Source organism: Copadichromis virginalis, linkage group LG18, assembly GCF_057382275.1.
Source record: "Copadichromis virginalis isolate Kocher_CV1m ecotype Utaka linkage group LG18, C_Virginalis_male_GT1.1, whole genome shotgun sequence".
NCBI classification, from domain to species: domain Eukaryota; kingdom Metazoa; phylum Chordata; class Actinopteri; order Cichliformes; family Cichlidae; genus Copadichromis; species Copadichromis virginalis.
This window is the reverse complement of record NC_140635.1, coordinates 12837697-12857625: the sequence shown is the minus strand read 5'-3', so window position 1 is coordinate 12857625 and position 19929 is coordinate 12837697. Positions and strand designations below refer to the sequence as shown.

The window sequence follows — 19929 nt, the reverse complement described above, 5'->3', positions numbered from 1 at the left end:
CCCAAAAAAAAGGTGTATTTTCTCATATCTTTCACTGCATAGCCCAGGTCTGCTTGTTGAGCAATCAACCAAAAGCACCTTTTTCATGACATTTCTCGGTCATGTAGCTGCACTATTTATATCCCTTAAATAAAATGAATGATCACAATGTATTAGTTCTCTATGTTGCTCAAAAAAGTCACACAAAATGTTTCTAATTTTGAGTGTTAATGTCTTTACGCTCCCTGTCTGCTAGGTTTGCCCAGGATGGTTGTGATCAGAGACTACAGTGGCATCCCCTCTTCTCAGTGTGCGCCCCCACTGAGCATTCACGTGGGGGATATCATTGAACTGATGTTTGCCGACTTGCACAGCTCTTGGTGGCAGGTGCGTGTCACTCAGCTCAACCTTGTTTTATCTCAACATCTGTGACTCTATGAAAAAGTAACATGTTATGGCTGACTAGGTTTGGTGTGGTACACGCAATGTCTTTGCACTGTCATGACTTTGAATCTGTGCTGTATGTTACATCTTCCTTTAATGCTGGATGATGCCGTTAGGTGACAGAAAAGCTTTCAAAAATGTAGATTAATGTGGTGACTTCAACAATTTATCTCCCTTTGGTCGCCGTTTGCTATAAATCACTAATTGCATTGTTGTTGTTCATCACATCGGGTGTCCTATCAGGTGAGCCGCAAATGTGACAGTATGATGAGGTCAGCTCCAATTAAAAATATCAGCTGAAGATTTGTATGAGCTTCACTGGACCCCTGTTACATTACAAACGGGTTATTTGGCTGTTCTTTCACTCTTTAGATTGAATTAGAGGCTACATCAGATGATCTAACCAATTAGTGGCTCCACTTGATTAATTGACTGCCACGGCGAAACAATAAAACGGCATACAGCTCAGGCTCTGGAGGACGTTCTAATGGTGGTGTGCAACCTCGGGGACCGGCACATTAACAACCATCTCACGAGGTCAGCCAGCGGTTGAGAGCATTTGACCTTTTCTATTTTTGAAGGGATGGCGATTTATCTGGGGTCTTCCGGCAGCCTCCTTAGCTTTTTCTCACTCTGCTTTATTTTGGTGCTAAAGCCTCATCCTTCTCCTCTGGTACAGGTCCAATCGTACTGCAGTCTTTGCCAACAGCGCAGCTGGAAGTAGGCAGTTAGCCCGATTTCCTGTGCTTCATGTTTCTCTCTGTTGTGACAGAGCACATAGTGGAGGGTGAGGACATGAATGCCATGAGACTTCATGTAAGCTGATAGAGCAGCGACCAGAATGTCATGCCACAGACCTGATGGCACTGCATTGTTTGCTACCATGGTAACCCTGCATGTTGGAAGGGGATAATCACAGGAATTATCTGATAAAACACATTTGTGTATTCCTGAGCTCTGCATAATGATAATGTAAATAGCTTAACTAAAAGCTGTCCTGTTGACTTTATAACCAACAGTGGAGCAGTATTTGATAAGCGGATTCCTGTTATGTTTGTATCATTTTTTTTCCATTGGTTTAAATATGAAGCTGGTTTCCACACATGCACTGACACAGAATTTTTTAAAGCACTCTATGAAAGCAGGGAGAAGTGGCTACACAAGCAGTTTCCAGGTTTATCAACACCCGCCTTATTGTAATCAACCTTATTGTAATATGACTGTACAAGTTTTCAAGTGGTGTGAATGCATGTTTCAAGAAATTCTTTTACGGAAGTTTATCATCTATCAGGACTGTGTAGATTCATTGGCATCCTGGTATTGGCAGCCTTCAGAAATTGAAAAGAAAGAAACTGGACTTCTTTAGGGTTTTTTTTGCCTCTTATCCAAGAGGGGTTGGAGGAGGTTCTGAGGTGTGTTCTGTGAGCCAAAGTGTGAAAAAAGGCATGAGTCATTCCTGTCACCGGGGCTGACAGGTGAAACCACTGTAAGACATTGTCCCACTCCAGCATCACATGAGCTATTGAGGTCACCTTAGGCATAGTGTGAATAGGGGTTGACGTACTTGGGAAGGGATCTCAGAATTGGATTGCAGGTGGCTGATAGTTGGTGTCGTAAGCCATCACCTGTGTTCAATGCTGATCATTCACAGTGGATGTAGATGGCCTTTTTTACTGTTCTTTCAACCCATCTGCCATCTTTGTCCATCTTTGTCCATCTTTACTCTGAGGTCACCTCTCTGCCACCTGAACTACGGCCACCCTAGCTGAAGTTTGTCCTGTTAAGGTGGCTTTCTTATGTTGTGCCATGCATTTGTGCAGTCCCTGTTTGGTTTCTGCTATGTAGACGTCCAAACACTCCTCACTGCACTCAGCTCATAAACTGTTTTTTACCCTGTGTTTGGGCGTTCTGTCCTTGGGATGAACCAGTTTATGTCTGAGGCTGTTGCTCGGTCATAAAAATGCACCATATTGTCACACTTGGAGAACGTTTTTCTCTGACAAGCCTGCTACATAAGGGAGAGCAGATGAAATGAATGCTTGAACAAAATCAACACTGTAAAGAAGAATGGACCAAAATTCTTTCACAACAATGTGAGAAACTGATCAGTCACACAGAAATGATTATTTTGAGTTACTGTAGCTAAAGGTGGTTGTTTTGAATAATGATGTGGGCCTAGTTTTCCATGGGATAAATTCCTCTGGAACTTTTACCTCTGGGCCATTCTGGTTATCTGGCATTCTGCATGCAGCAAGGATCAGTTAACCACGCTCATTCATTTCAACACTATGTCGATCAGCCTTTTATTCTGTTCTTCTTCTTCTTCTTCTTGTTATTATTAACTATATAGCCTCAAAATGTTTATTTTTGCCTCTGTTACTTTTTACATTTGAAGAAGAGGTCTGTGATACCTATAATAAAAGAAGGAATAGAAGGTTTTGTTTTCAGTAAGTTTGTGAGGTCTTACAGTCACACACTACATTTTGGAAAGAAACCCTGAATCCTAACAAAGTCATGTTTGCTTACAATGAAAACTCCACAGGGTATCTTTAATCTCCAATGTCCCCAGTGGCGCCAGAGGATGGAATTACAGAACATTGAGAATTCATATCCCCTGTTACCCAGAAGGCAATTATCCCCCATCCCACTGGCAGAACAATACAATCAATCACTGTAATTTCATTTGATCCCTTGGCTCCTGCCTGTTTATGCCAACAGAGTAATAAGTTTAATCTTTATCATACGCTTATCGAAAGCATAACAAATAGAGAAGGGCTCTCAAAAAACCTTTGATGAAATGTTATTACACAGAATGAATCATAGAGATGGGTAAAGATTTGCTTTCCAATCTAGTTACTTTCGGGGCTTGCACGGTCCCAAAAAGCATTTTATACTCTAATAAGGAGGAGTGAGTAGGAAAGCATAAATGGGGCAGGAAGGCGAATGAAGAGCTCCACATGCCTTCACCACTCAACGTCTTCTCAGATTGGCTCAATGGACTTCAAATTGACCTCTAACTTGGAACTGGAAACTCAGATTATCTTCAGCTTAATGCTGATGCATATTCTTATTACTGTCTGCCAGACAATGTACATAATAGAGAAACAAGGTTATACAATAAACTAAACAATCCAAGTAGAGACAAGTCTATGTAAAAAAAACAACAACAAGTAATTTGTTTGGTAAATGGTAAATGGCCTGTATTTATATAGCGCTTTACTAGTCCCTAAGGACCCCAAAGCGCTTTACATATCCAGTCATCCACCCATTCACGCACACATTCACACACTGGTGATGGCAAGCTACATTGTAGCCACAGCCACCCTGGGGCGCACTGACAGAGGCGAGGCTGCCGGACACTGGCGCCACCGGGCCCTCTGACCACCACCAGTAGGCAACGGGTGAAGTGTCTTGCCCAAGGACACAACAACCGAGACTGTCCAAGCCGGGGCTCGAACGGGCAACCTTCCGATTACAAGGCGAACTCCCAACTCTTGAGCCACGATCGCCCGTTTGACCAAATTGGTTTATTTAACTGGAGAACAAAAGTCTGTTACTCCATGTTTGCTGGAGGAATTAATGATTTCACATAAAGCCTGTTGCTTCAGGCGGGTTAGCTAAAATGCAATTGTGAGTCTTTAGCACCAACCCAAGAGATCACGCTGTTTGGATATTTAAAGACCAGAATAAGATCCATTATTTAGTGTTAAACGAGGCTCTTGTTTTGATGCAGTACAAATCTAACTGCCGGCAGAGTTTGAACCATAATTAACTCGGGCTACAAATTAGATGCAGTGCTTGTTGTGTGCTAATTGCTGAGGATTTATTGAGGCAAGAGTGGGAGGGGAAGAGAAAAGGAAGAGAAGGAGAGAGAGAGAGGTGCAGTTGCTCCCAGACAAATATAATGCGATTAACAAGCGGTTGCCTTTGCAGGGCAAAAATCTGGCTACAAGCAAGATTGGCTTCTTTCCAAGCGATGCTGTGAGGCCTTGCCCGTGTGTAAGTGTGCATGTTTATTGTGATCAATAAGACAAATTTAGTATCATTACAATGCATTCAGTGTATTGATGTTTTGGCAGAAGAATGTAGTGCTTTTATATTGCAGTTTTCTCACTGTAGAAGATGGATTTTAGCTATTAGATATGCCTTGAATATCACATAAATGACCTCTACCTTCTGATCTGACTCAATCAAAACTCAAAATAACCACAATTATTTTTCTATGCCAGGTTCCAAAACCTGTCGATTATTCTGCCCAGCTCTGGTAAGTGGCAAAAATAAATGTCTAAGGATGGCCACAGTTCATTCTTACTCCAGATTATAGATAATGTTGGCTATACATTGACTATGACAATGCATTGTGAGTGGATCAGTGCAATTACAGTAGCTGTTTATGGATGTTGAGGTTTGCAGGGCCTATGGAAAGATGCCAAGCTGAGGTCGCCCTCTTGGACCGGGAAAACAGCACGTATCTGATTCGGCACAGGAGTAAAGAGTGCACTGAATATGCAATCAGCATAAAGTAAGTGACATCTTGCTTTCTATTTATTTTCTCCGACATTTTTCACTCTTTTACCAAAAAAATAAAAATGAAATTAACACAACACATGCAGTCAGCACCAGTCTTGTGGGCAAAAACACCTTCTTGCGAGAGACGGATGGTGGGAATAATTCAAGAAAACAAAATGCCCACATGCAAATGACTCAGAAAACAAACAATTCATCAAATGTTGAAGTGGATGGGCTGCAGCAGAAGGAGATCATGCTATGTTCCAGTCGTCACTGCAAAATAAGTTGTAGTGACAGCAGCATCTAGTAACTGAAGATTGACAAAAAAAAATCATGTCTGGTGTAATGAGTCACAGTTTATACTGAAGTGCAAACGTTTGGAAAAGCAGTGTCGCTTCTAAAGGTCTAAAATGAGAAAAGAAACATTTCTTAGGGTTTGTTCTAGCAATATAAACCTATTTGGTCCAAGTTTTGAAGTGTCTGCTTTCACCCTAATTTTCTAACAAGCTTCTAAATGTTGACAAAATAGTTGGGAGAAAACATACTGTTCCCAGCCCTCCTAGTATGTAAATGCATCAGTGCTGACTGTTGAGGTAGCTAATTTCCTAAGAGACCATCTTATCAACGAAAAAATTTCACTATTCTTGACACAAGCATCCAACAAATTAAAAATTCATTTTCACAGTGAAAAAAAATCCTTCACCCAGCAAAAAGTGCCGCCGTTTGCTCTACAGGCGTGAAGAAATAAAACTGAATTCATTAAATCCTGTTGTTGCTTTGTTGGTTAAAATCGGAAGAGTTTCGTCCTGGGGGATTTTTCTATAACGCTGTCTCTCGCTGAAATGGATCCAGGGATGCATCTTGTTATGGTTTTACACAGTTACTTAATTTTGCACTTTAGTGCGTTTGTGGGTTAAATTTCATCAGTTTATTTCATGCAACAGTTATTATTCAAGGTTACGCTAAACTGCATTTGCCATTGTTGTGGTTTATTTTACAACTTTTCTATAAGGACAACAATTAATTAAACTTGGCCCTTCTCTAGTTATATAATTATAAATTTATATAATAAAATAAGGTCAAGTTAGAGCTTACTGGTCTCTTAATTAGAAATATAGTACTTGCAGTACTTAGAAATATAGTACTGGAGATAGATAAATGAGTAAATACAAAATAAAGCTTTCAAAATGATGATTTCATGTTGTAACAGAATAAAGCCATCCAAATCTATCTGCCCCTATGTGAAAAAGTAATTATCCACTAAATTTGCAGAGGGTGGCACAATCTGGAATCAAGTGTTTGCGATATCTGGCAATGAGTCTTTCACATCACTGTGGAGGAATTTTGGCCCACTCTTCTCGGCACATTCGTTTTAATTCAGTCACACTGCAGAGTTTTTGAACATGAACGGCCTGTTTAACATCAAAACAAAGCCTTTCAATCTGATTTAAGTCTGGCCACTCCAAAACCTCAATTCTTTTATTTTTGCCATTCAAAGGTCAACTTGCTGGTGTGTTTTGAATCATTGTCCTGCTGCATAACTCAAGTGCGCCAGAGCTTCAAGCCACAAACTGATGGCCAGACATTGTCATTCAGGATTTTGTGTTAGAGAGCGGAATTTATGGTTTAAGTAATTAAAGCAAGTCGTGTCAGTCCTAAAGCAGCAAAGCAGCCATAGACCATCACATAACCACCATGTTAGACTATGGGTATAACATTGTTTTTAATAAATGCTGTATTAGTGTTATACCAGATGTAATGGGACCCAAACTTTCCAAAGTTAAACTTTTGTCTCATCAGTCCATAGAATATTTTCCCAAAAGTCTTGTAGCTCATCAAGATGTTTTTCAGCAAATTTGAGTCGAACCTTAGTGTTTATATTGGTTCGTGGTGGAGTGGTTTTACCTTGAATCTCTCCCATGAATGCTGTTTTCCCCAGCGTCTTCCTTATTGTTGAATCACAAAAACTTTAACTGAGCCAAGCGAGGCTTGCAGTTATTGAGACGCTGTTCTATTTAAGTGAATCAGCAGGTGTGGGAGTAACCAGGCCTGGGTGTGGCTAATGAAATTGAACTCAGATTTCCAAACAACCAAGTTAATCACAGTTATTTCATTATTTAACAAGGGGAGCAATTACTTTTTTGCATTTTTAACCAGGTAGGTTTGTATGGCTTTTTCCCCTTAATGAATGAAATCATCATTGAATAGCTGCATTTTGTATTTGTACTCTGATTCTCAAACGCCTGTAATTGTGACAATATAGAGTTAGATTAACAATGTTCCTTGAAAGACACATTTTTCAATTGTCACTGCTAAAGTACAAAATTCTCAAAACTTTTCTAGTTTTAGTTAAAAACATTTTTTGGTGAAGGAGACCTTGTCCGGCATTTGCACATCATGCCTAAAGTTTGTAGAAGTTCATTTTTGTTATTGTATGACAGTTATTCAACTGAATATAGCATGGGAAAGAGGGGGAATCGAATAGTCTATTTCACCATCTGTCTCAGACGTATATTCAACGAAAACTTGATAGCGTTGCATCAGACTGTTTGATGCTCTTCAGTTATCAGTCTGTGTATTTCAAAAGATGGCTAGAAACACACTTGAGTTGTAGATAAAACATACTTCCCTTAAGGCCTCAACAAATGACTGCTTTATCTACAAGATGAGTGCCTGCGTACTCCTCTTTTCAAATACAGCCCTGCCCATTTAACTAGTGAATACGTTTCAGGGCACATCAAAGCTTGTTCACTCTGTTAAAAAAGAAAGGACTATCGAGTCCCTCTGACCTGCCATGATGGCTCCAAGAGATTATAACAAGTGAAGGTGCACTCTGAAATAGTGTTTGGATGTTAAGACTATTCAGACTGTGACACACCATTCCAGCCCATTTGGTTTGGTGGACTCATACCGTTCCTCATTCAAAGCTTTGATGTACAGGGCCAGTTTCTGAACACTCCAATCCTAATTGCCTGTCTCAATGCTTAAGATCATTATCAGGATGGCCATTTGAGATAATGGAGCTTTACACAGAGAGCTGCTACTAATCAACTGGAACTGTCTGGTGTCAAACACTACAAGCGGTCAGTTTGTGTGTGCTGAATGCTGTTTGCATGTGTGTAACACCTTGGGAGCCTTTACGAGGGAAGGAAACATCTTGCCTTCACCAAACGGGTTATCTGTCTCTGTGTGTTAGGCACCCTATGACTGCAAATCAGTAACATGTTACTTACAGTACAGTCATACATTTAGTACATCCATACAGTCGTACATGCAACTTGAAAATATTCTTTTCATTGGTTATACACTGCACTGAGAGATTTTCAGTCTGCCTTCGTTTAATATTAAGGACATGTTAGATACAGCACACTACAGGAAATGGCTCAAACTCCCAACTTACTTTCACTACCACTTCAAACACTCCTACATTAAAACATAGAACTATATATAGTATTATAATCTCAAATAGATGCAGTGTTTTATTGAAACGTTTGCAAACATACATGGGAATACAGTCTACAAGGCAAAAAAAAGGTTTGTCCAATTTTAACAAGCTAGAGACCACACTTATTCTTCAACAAAGCCTGAACTATCATACGCAGGCTTTCTTGTATATTCTTTAAGTAGTCTCCAGGAATAGTTGTCCATGCCTCTTGAAGGACATTTAAAGCTCTTCTTCTTCTTTTTACATCACATTAATGTTGAGGTCCTAGCCCCGGGGAGCCCAATCCATGGTAGATCACATTCAATTGTTTGTTTTTTCTATCCAGGTCTTCTTTTGCTGCATTGGCAGTGTGTTCGGGGTTATTGTCATGCTAGAAGTTTATCAATCAGATACTTTCCAGATGGTATTACACACCGAATCAAAATCTGACAATAGTTTCTACATTTATAATTTCATCACTTGTCAAGATCATCAAAATTTGACTTAAGTGCAACTCCAAGCCATGACTGTAGCATTTGTCCTCTGTCGTACTCTTTTCAGTACATACTGTATGATAACTATGCAGCAAAAATGTAAAGTTTTGATTCATCAGTCCATAAGACCTGGCCAGTGATTTTTCAGTCCAGTTCTGTGTAATTTGCCATACTTCAGCCTGTTTCCTTTAATTAGGAAACGCTTCTTAACAGCTGCTCTTTGACTAAGATTCAATGTTATATGACGTAGTAAAAAATATACAAACAAAAAGCATTCCTCTGAAAGCGGTCAGGTTCAAAGACTGCACTGAAAATGAATGAATAAATGAACCTTGGACAGCTGTTGAAAAATATAAAGAAATGAGAGATGGCTCAAGACTTTTGCACAGCACTGAGTGATGATTTAGTCGTTTAATCCACAATATTACTCAATTGCAACTGTTATGTTTTACATTTGGTTGTGATGCAATTGTACTAACTTTCAGTGTGGCAAACACACCAAGTCCATACAATCAGCAGCAGTAATTAGGCAACTCTATTGCAGAATTCACATTCCTTAGTAAAAAGAGGGCACGCTGTACTTTGGTATTATGGTGGCTGTCAAAAGCTGACACTCTTGTTATTCTGTCTATTTGTGACTGGCTGATTAGAAACTGTTACGGAGTATAATTTATGAGTAAAATAATTACTGTTGTCTAACCCTGAGCACAGTTGTGACACTGTTGTGTCAGCTAATGTATTTAAAGCTGGGGTAGGCAACATATTTTTGGCAGCACTGAACAAAGCCAGCACCGAACAAAGCCCCTGGCTTCATTTTTTAGTTTTTCTACATTTTTTGTGAATTATAATAAAAGGATCAGTCTAATTCTGGCATGATTTTGACTATACGGTGCTTTGGTAAGAGATAGAAATTGGCTCAGCATAGTAACCAACTCTCAGCACAGACAGACCTTAGTGACAGTTCATCATAGAGACTGGACTGATGCAGAAGCATGTCTACTTGATTAACAACCCATGTCTTATTCATCCTCCACAGGTTCAATGATAAAGTCAAGCACATTAAGATTCTGACCAAGGATGGAGGCTTTTACATTGCCGAGAGTCGGGTTTTCAAAACTGTGCTGGTAATGCCTTTATCTTTCTATGGATTTTTGCAGCCTACAATCTGCTATAGCATTAATAAGCATAATCATTTTTACTTTCCACTATTTTTGCAGACCTCTCTTGAGAAAAATGCAATTTCCATACAAGTAAAAATTTACTTTTTAAAATTAAAATTATATAACTACCACTGGTTTATTCTGACATGTTTGTACCCACTTAGAAAGCCACAGGGACATGCTTTAAAGCTGTGGCTTTGTATCGCAGCAGCTGATATTCAAATGTATTCAGTGCTTGCACTTGACATTGGTGTAAAAAAAAAAAACATTGTGGTACGCTGGCCCATGGACACTTTCTCTGTAATACTCTCTGTATTTGCATTGCTTGTACTGTCAAGAATAATGAGCAGCTAACCTTTCAACTTGTCCTTGCATTCACTTCTATAGACTTGTGCACTATACAGTCTGTATTTTTATGGCTTAGCGGTGCTTTGGGTACATTTCTTTTTCTTGTGTGGTTGACACAGGACTTGGTGGAATACTACCAACAGCACTCTCTAAAGGAGGGTTTCAGCAGTCTCGACACCACTCTACAGCACCCCTACAGGGAACAGCCCAATGGAAACGTGCCCACGGCCATTACCAAGGTCGGGAGTGGTAAGTCTGCTTTGCAAACATTCAGGTTCCTTTCCTGATGGTATCTGTATGACAGGCTGAAAAGCTCCAAGTTCAGATCAGAGCTTTATCCAGTTGTAGCTGAAAGATATTCTGAGCGTTTGTTTTGACCTGTTTGGAGGACCAGAGGGTCAGACTTTTGCTACAACAGACCAGGTCAGATAAAGCAAGGCGAGTAGTATTTTTTTTTTCCCTGGGAAGTTTAGACCTGTCTTTATGATGGATATAGTCAGTGGTCTATATTTCCCATGCCATCTCATAGACACAATAAAACACTCTAAACCCCAAAACCATTTGCTGTAATCAGTTTCTCACCTACTACACAGTTTCTTACATTACAGTCAAGTCAGTGTACTATACACTCTTGCTTTATATATATATATAAACATGCTGACAAAGCAGTTGTTTCATTATTAGACACTTAAGTGTCTAATACCTCTGTCTTGATACCCAAGGCTGTCATATTCCTAACATTTGAGACATGTTAGAAACACTTAGTTCAGCATAATGAGCTAACATGATTCCCCTTGGAATAGCATAGCATAGACAGCAGCAGATTTATCTTCGAAACTCTTTTTTTTTTTTGCTTGGTTGGTCTTCTCATGTCATTTAAGATTTAACTGCCTGATCGGTATATTTAATAGGCATGCCATTATGACCATCTGCCTAATATTGTATTGGTCCACCTTTTGCTGCCAAAACAGCCCTGACCCATTGACGTATGGACTTCACTAGACCCCTGAAGGTGTGTTGTTGTATGTAGCACCAAGAAGCTGCATTGCACACAACAAACTGCATTGCACTTTGTATTCTGACACCTTTCTATAAAAACCAGCATGAACTTTTTCGATTGTATGTTCAGTAAGCCTGTTAGGGTCCGCTTGGGTCCCATTGACGTAAATTTCGTCATCAGACAGCGAGCACGAGGGTCCATGTGACCGTCGGTGTGCCTGCCTGCTTTTTGTGACTGCACAGACTACTCCGTAGAGAATTTACATTATAGTACAACAACTACACATGTGCCCCAGGTGGCGGACTTCAAAGAAGTAGTCAGCAGTTGGCTCTCCAGCTGTCCTTGTCTGTATCAGCGGTGGTGTATAATCTAGGTTTTAAATGAAGAATATAAAAAACATGACTTCATTAATTGATTCTGTGCTAATTATTTGTTCAGTTTGTCTTCTGTGAAGAAGGAAGCATACACTAGAAGTAGAAAGTAGAAAATCGAAGTAGAAAATGTGGATAGACATTTGGAGGAAGCCCGGAGACGGAGAATAACAGCAGCAGAAGGCGAGAACAGGCGAGACAGAGAATGCAGTGCAAAAGATAATACGTTGTATTAACATGCATCCGGATACGTAATCTGGATAATGATGATGATTTACGCTGGCTATTAATAGCTGTTCTTGTTATGTTGATTTTACCCTCATTGTAAATGACTCACAGTTATAGATGACTAATTTGGAAAAAAAAACATTAAAATCCATTGATTTTGTGACATTCATGGCCACCTATATGTGATCTACTTCTATTCTAATTGTTATTTATTCTGTGTGTATTTGTGCGTCAAGTTAATCTGTGTATGTTTTCATCCTATACATCTTACTGCATCTTAATAGATGCAAAGAGAGGCAAAGAGTACAAAGGGATGTGGAGTCAGAGAGATAGGAGAGGAAAACACAAAAGAGAGTCAGAGACAGCGAGTGAGAGAAATATAAAAGAGCCTCTGTAGCTCACCAGGCTTGGGAAAGCGAGGTCCCAGTTAGAGCCCAGTGCCCGAGGCAAGCACCAGGAGCCTGCTACTCCAAACGTCACACTCCGCACTCTGCTCAGCTCTGAGATGGCTTCACAATTTTCCTGACAGGACATGACATTTTACTTGGGCTTGCCGTGGAAAAAAAACCTGTGACAGCCGCCTGCTGACACACACCTGGGGGATACCCCTGGTCCAACCGAGAGACCGTGACTGTTTCCGCAAAAGTGGGAAAAGTTTGCAAATATGATCTGATGTAAAAGAGCAGGAAGCAGCTGGAGGTAAACTGTCTTAACTTAAAGAAAGGTGTATGTGTAAACAACCATAGCTGCCGCAAGAGTGGCAGAGGCAAGCAACTGAACACAGGAACAAAGTCAAAGTTAGCCCTTTGTGTCTTTTCGGATGTAAAATTCTGCTACATCCTTGTCCCGCTCACTCCTTTGTCAGCATCGGTCTCCTAGCGCATCAAGCTTCAAAGCAGCTCTGCAAGAGCCGTGTTTGTGCATTGCTGCCATTCACCGCGCCGCTGTCTCTGAAAAACTCTTGACAGACCTGCCGCTGCCTCATTGCATTCTGGGATAGATTATTATTGCCTTAAGTCGTCCACCCCCATAGACAGACTTAGAGTGGGCACCGTATTCTCTGTCTGGTAAACAGCCTCTGTGGAAAGACAGATGTCATGCCAAAACAACAACAATCTCAAAACAGACACCTCATAGCAAAGAAAATAGAATGCAAGGCTGAGTAAACAATCACAAGATGCAGAACTACTGTAAAGCCATCAAAACTCTGGAGTAATTTGCTTGGAAAAACCCCAGCTAGAATTTTTAATTAAGTCTGACTGAGTGCATTTCCCTGTGTGTGTGAAAGCTGGAGTTGGGAACTAATTAGCAATGCAATGATCTTGTGTTGTCTGTCAGGGTAATCATTTTGTCTAACTTTTACTGGGACACCGGAGTCTGTTATCTTATATCAATATCATTAAATTTGATGTATAATGTCCTGAAAATATTTATGACAGAATTATTGAAAGAATTTTAAGATACTCAACTTGTGCATTCACCTGAAAACATCGAATACATCAGGCCTGCAATACATTTTCACAAGGTTTCTAGTATTCAGTTGCTGTAGCTTTGTGGTCATTTCTCTGGCCCACATTGCTATAAATAGCATATTTTAAATAATAGAAACTCATGTCACCCTGTGCACGGTCCATGCACATATGTTCTTGTCTAAAAGAATCAAAAATATTTTCATGTAAAGTATAAATACTCATGCTATATTAGTATGTTAATAGTTGTGCGAACTCTGGTCAGACATTTGACGCATGTTGGTCTCTGCCTGTACGGTACAAAGAGAAGGCATGAAACCATACTGCTGTGCTGACGGGAGTTGTTTTCTGAGCATGAGGGTCTGCTGGCTCAGGTGAGATTTCATATGGGAGCAGGAGCTCTTAGCTTTGCAGTGTGGAATCCCAGACGCTGCCTTGTCACAGCACCGTGCTTCTGCTCAGACGTATACTTACACACAAGCTGCCGCTGCTTTTTTAGTTGAAGCTGAAAAATTTGCTATTGCTGATTTTTATGCAGTGTAACCAGCACAAAGTTGAAGAAAGCCACATTATGTAGCCAAAAGTTTACATCCGAGACTTATTATTCAGCATAGTAAACCAAAAATGATGGACGTTAATAGGCAAAGGGATTCTTTACAGAAATTCCTACAACAAGTAGATCCATCTGTATACCAAAATAGTCTTTAGTATTCAGACCAGCAGTCCTGCTCATACCATCTCCAAATTAAGTGTCTCCCATCAATTTTTCATTTTCACTGGGTTAGGTCCTTTGGTGAAAAACACATTATCATTCATTTTATCCTGCTATATTAGTATGCCAAAGCAAACTAAATTATATATTCAGATTATTTTTGTTGAAGTTTTTCTCTTTTAGGATTGGACCACAATTAGAGAAGAAGTGGTAACCAAATAAAGGACTTTATACAGCATTTTGTGAAATATCTTGTAATGTCTTGATATGGCTGTGGCAGTTTTGGCAGTTCTGCGTAGGACTGCCACACTGTAGTGCTCCTGTCTCCACATTTTTATCCTGAATTAGGAATGATACTTTCTCAGACTTGTTTTTGCTACGTCAAAAGCACACAATTGTCTTAAATATTGGTCCATTGCCTACCACTGACATTTTGCTGAATTGGTACTGAGGCATAAAAAGCAACATATAAGTGTTTAAAAAAGTCATACCTATACTGACTTTCAGGCATCAAAACGCATTATAGGCTCACTCACTTAACCCACCTTACTGCGGTTTGTGCTGTGTAAGATTTTGTGCATGTGCCCGGGGCAGTAACAATTTGTCTGATGGTTTCACTGTTTTGCCCTCCTCTCTCACTGCGTATCCCCAACCTTATTTGCTTTTTTGCTTGTACTTTGACTTTGACAACTTTTACTCTTTCTCTCTCCTTTACCCTCACACAAACACGCTCTCTTTCTGTCAAACTTGTGTTTACTTTGCTTATGTTCTCTCTTTGCTCCCACTACGGCCTGAACCCCCTCCCATCACTCGCTTCGTTTCTCTGTAGTTTCTCCTGGCGGCTGCAGCTTTGTTCCTCCCTCCTCCTCGCCTTTCTGGTCAGGTACAGGTACAGCTTTTCTACTCTCTTTGAATTCCCCCCGCTGTATGTCCACATTTCCACGTTTCTAAAGATGAGCTGTCTTGTTTTCTTGTCTCTTTTAAATAATGCATTTTTTTCCTTGGTAATTACACAGAGTGTATAAGTCACCCCGTTGGGGAAAAACCCTCACATCAGTCTTCTGGAAATTAAATATCACAGATGTTATGAATTTCTGCCGGCTATGATATCTCCCATTTGGTCAAGATAACTGCAGAAATGTCAGCAAACCACTGGCAAAGAGCTGCAAAGCCACCATTGCTGGCATTTACATTTTACTACATCCAACAATAACACTATCAATTCAGCTAATTAAAAAGATGACATGCGCTTTTGTTTGTATGGTTTCACTTAATGAACTGTGACAAATATGTTACACAATAAAACAGTTAATTGAGCTTTAGTATCCATTAAAAGTTGTGACTTTAAGGCCAACAGTGGTGGTTACCCTCTTGAAATAATGAGTAAGGGCTCCCGAGTCAGAATAACTGGAGGTTTTTCACATTTTCGTGTTTCCAGCAAGACACGAATGCAAAAATTTTAGTTTATTAAGAATATTTAAGAATTAAATGATCTCTCTCTGTGCTTACTTTAAGCATGCGTGTGTGGAACTGAGCACCTGAGTTGTTGTGATGTGGGTTAACTTTGGATGTCTGTGTGCATGAGAGGATAGATGTATTCCTTTCGTCCAGCATATCTGCACAGTCGTGTCATCTGTGTTTTGACAGATAAGGTAAACAAACCTATGCACAGCCGTGTTCACGTGTGATATGAGCCCTGACCTGCATGCGTAGGAACAAACTTGGATAACCTGATAAGTGCTGGATGCATCGCTTGAATTCACCTTTAACTTTTAATAAGATGAACACATGACCATGATAACCCAAGTTCTCTCATCCTGGCTGCGTGCTTGGACCCACCAAGCTGAGCTGTCGGATACATTTCTCCTCTCTCACCCGCGAACCTTAAGCATTATCTCATTTCTGCCTCTGCGGTTTTGCTTTTACATGAATCAAACCCATGAGTCAAGGCTTTTTAGAATCGCTGCCCTATCATTCTCACAAAATGACATAGTCAGTTTACTACGATTAATACCTGTGAGGAATATGTTTTATACTTAAAAAAAAAAGAAAAAAATCAATGAACCATAATAATTTTATATAGATGAACTGAATTTAGTTTGGCTCAAGTTCTCTCTTGATCCTTGTTAGTTAGTTTTCTTACAGTAAGTGAGCATGAAAGTTTAATCTCACCCTGAAAACAGCAGTACATCTGTAAACTTTGTCTTTAAATATTAAATTCAGCTTACATTTTTGTGAGGAGTGTAACTCTGATCTGTAAGTGTGATATTTCTTGCTGGATCAGTGTCAGCAGATGTTTTCACAGAGTCTAAGATAAGGTGAAATTTTGTAAATGGGTCCAAAAGTAATATAAGATCTCTCTCTGTTTCAGTCTTTTCTCCTAGAGTGGTGGGTTATGCAATTGCACGCTACGACTTCTGCTCCAGAGACACGCGGGAGCTTTCTCTGCAACAGGGAGACGTTATCACTATCTACACCAAGATGCCCAATGGGTGGTGGAAGGGAGTAGTCGGTGGCAGGGTATGTCTTTGACAAACTTGCTCTTTGCAGCTGGCAGGATTTTTTTTACTTGTTTCAAAGTGGGACAACAAATAAATATTTCACAAATATTTTGTATTAAAAATTAAATTAAAAAGGGTGAATCAGTAAATGGCTGTGTTTGGCAGGGAGCTTGTGAGTGTGCATGTCATGAAGGGTGAACCACTTCATCCATAGTTAAATGGAAAAAAGCTCCTTAGTTTTAATGGGACATGTCACATTGGCACAACAAAACGTCCGTCAGTTAATTTATTATTTTTTTTACCAGGTTTGTTTAGCCAAAGTATCAGTTGTTATGCATTTCGATGCACAACGACTCGCCACTAAATTTGCTCACATCTGAGTATGGCACTGCTTGTGAACACACTTCTCCAACCCTGCCATGCAGGCACAGTATCACAGTTACCACTCATCCTAGAGTTAACAATGAATTATCTCTTGTACTCACCTCCAAATTGTCAGAATTATTGACCCATCCTGATCAAGACTACATATAACAGTCTGTACATTGTGACAGGAGAAGAATTCTTCACAAGATCAGCGGAGGTCTGGTTGAATTTGAAATGCTGATCTAGATGCTACTTTTCTCTTCTTAGGTGGGATGGTTTCCCTCTACTTATGTGGAAGAGGAGGACTGACTTCGCTTGTTGGAACGTGTATTCAGCACCCATTCAGGCTGAAACCCTCCAGTGAACGCCATGCTGCTCTGCCACTGTCTGGGCCCACAGTCATATCTCTCTTTGATAAAAATCCAGAGACTTGGACACAAGAGGAGGTGGCAGTGCCCTTAAAAACCTTCTCCTGTCCTCTGACAGACTCTCACACAGAAATGTCAAATCACAGATTCCAGGAGCGTCATGCCATATCTTACCTCTACGCAGTCCTGTCTGCCCCTGCGGCCCACTGGGAAGTACATGTGCTGTGCCTAGATAACCCTCCCCCTTCCCTTCCTCTCCCACTCAACTTCTCTTATTATTGATGACTCCATCATCTGGTATGAGTCTTGCCTTTCGTTGTTGTCATGTATCGAGGTCAGCAAGGCTCAATCATCTAGCTGGACCACAGATTCTGCTTATAGTGCCCTGCTCAAGTACCAAATTAAAGTGAAAGTGTTGAGAAGTTTTTGACTCTTCCTGGAACACTATAGCCCTCATGGCTGTGTCGATATTTGCGTTCAGTTCTCTTTAATCTTGTTTTTTGCATTCCAAACTGCGTGGACACAAACCTTTGATAAAACTGTAACTGCCAAACTTTGAATTTGACCCTAATTTTAAAAAGGGGTGGAACATGGAGAAAAAGGATGGAACCATGATGGACTGATCTGTCAGTCAGTGGACCTGTGGACGCTGAAGTGATGCACATCTGCAGAGAAACAGCTGATTATGTGGCCATAGGACGCCACTGATAAAGCTACATCTCCCAAATTAGATTCCTGTCCTTTTAAATACTGTTTTATTTAAATAATCACCTCAACTTTAAGTGCAGCCTTCAATAAACATTGAGTTGATGAAAATCATTAAAAATCTGTTTAGCCTGAAAAGCTATAGTTTGACATTTTGAGAAATGTACTTATTTGCTCCTTTGGCAAAATTAGATGAGAAGGTTAATACCAGTCTGAATTTAGTCTGTTTAATATAAAGTATGAAACAGTCATTGGCATAAAGGCTCACTTATTGAGAGGTTAGAATTCATTTGTTCAATTTGTAATAAAGCAAAACTGTAAAACATTCAATGTGCGGTTTTACTTGTATATGTGTTGGACTTTCTTGTCAGTGGGGACTTTTTTATGTCTCTGTGGGTTGTCTGGCAAACCCATAGTGATGACGAGTGATGTTAGAGAACTTAAGAGGGGCTGGTAGGTGGGTATTGAAATCTCCATAGCAAGTTGGGTTATTGAAGCCAGTCTTTATGCTAAGCTAAGCTAACCTCCTTGTGGCTGCAGGTTCATATTTAGTGGAAAGACACAAGAGTTATCAGTCCTCTGTTACACTCACCAAGGAACTCTATAAGCATTTCCCAAAATATCAACCTATTCCAGCCGTGGTTATTCCTGGCCTACAAGACTACAAATGAATATGGCAACTTGTCACAGTGAAAAAGGTGGTTTCACAGTGTTCCCATTTGATGACACTAGAGCAAATATAATGCCCAGTACTCATACATTTTTAGACATCAAAGAGAAAAAGTGTATGCATAAAAGGAATTATAAAGCCAAATACATTTTTAAAGTACATGTGTGGTGTGGATAGGTCTATACTTCACTATGAGCTCCTTGATCTTTTGATCATTTACTGTGGAAACCAGAGAGCCCTTTTGCATTCCACGGATTTTGTGTTTACCTCAACTCTCTCTCTCTTTTTTTTTTGGTTTCAGTATGAATGATTCAAGGGTGATGTAACTGCTGTTCACTGTAGAGCAAGGTAGCACAAGGGCGTTAAGTGATGCTGTTTTCCTTCAAACATTAATACCCCACTAACCATGTGTTTGACATAAATATTTAATAAAAGCACGCTCTTTGAATTGCACTTTTAAAATTGGATAGGCTATTATTCCCTCTTCGGACAAATGTTACATTGCAGGAACAAAGGCTCTGCGAGGTTGCATCACAAATCACAGCTGTGTCTGATATGGTTTTTGGAGGCGCAGTGGAGAACAGGCAGTGCTCAAATAATGTCCAAACAAACAGAACAGGGAAGACGACTGAAAACCGTTATGATGTAGGAACATGTAGATGTAGAACAGTATTTTTTTTTCTTTGCCACACTGAAATTTGGCACAAAATTGTACCCCCTTCAGCAAATTTGCATTGTACAGGCTAAAATTTGCAACATATTTCCTCTCTTGGAAATTATATTTGTTGATCCTTTGTCCTAAATTATTTATAACTTGAGCGCAATGGCTCAATTAAAGTAAAAGAATGTGACTGCAGGATTTCCAGTATTTGCAAATGCAAGGATTTTTTTGTACACTCGTCACATGCATGTATTTGTCATAACCATATAGTATATGTAAAAAAAAAAAAGATATAGGCAGTATGATGTCGCACAGTGTTTTTGACCCTGCATTTTGAAGTCTTTTTAGCATTTTGTCTTGCTAAAGTTATTAAACATGGGAGTCTGCCAGGATTGATGGGCTTCTGCAGGCTGTAGCTCAGGTGGTAGAGCAGGTCATCTACTGATCGGAAGGTTGGTGGTTCGATTCCCGGCTTCCCCTAGTCTGCATGCCAAATATCCTTGGGCAAGATACTAACCCG

General features: G+C 40.0%; 1 protein-coding gene across 2 annotated transcripts in view; it reads left to right on the top strand.

Moving 5' to 3' along the window:
- Nucleotides 1-18403, top strand: part of LOC146687401 (guanine nucleotide exchange factor VAV3-like) — a 49803-nt gene extending 31400 nt beyond the window's left edge. For both annotated transcript variants that reach the window (XM_085438814.1, XM_085438813.1), the window contains exons 20-27: nucleotides 236-366; nucleotides 4357-4422; nucleotides 4653-4687; nucleotides 4829-4945; nucleotides 9887-9974; nucleotides 10478-10607; nucleotides 16510-16658; nucleotides 17273-18403. In XM_085438814.1, coding sequence (XP_085294940.1) covers nucleotides 236-366; nucleotides 4357-4422; nucleotides 4653-4687; nucleotides 4829-4945; nucleotides 9887-9974; nucleotides 10478-10607; nucleotides 16510-16658; nucleotides 17273-17314 — 758 coding nt within the window. In that variant the 3' untranslated portion in view covers nucleotides 17315-18403. The remainder of the gene's footprint in view (nucleotides 1-235; nucleotides 367-4356; nucleotides 4423-4652; nucleotides 4688-4828; nucleotides 4946-9886; nucleotides 9975-10477; nucleotides 10608-16509; nucleotides 16659-17272) is intronic.
- Nucleotides 18404-19929: the final 1526 nt, after the last annotated feature.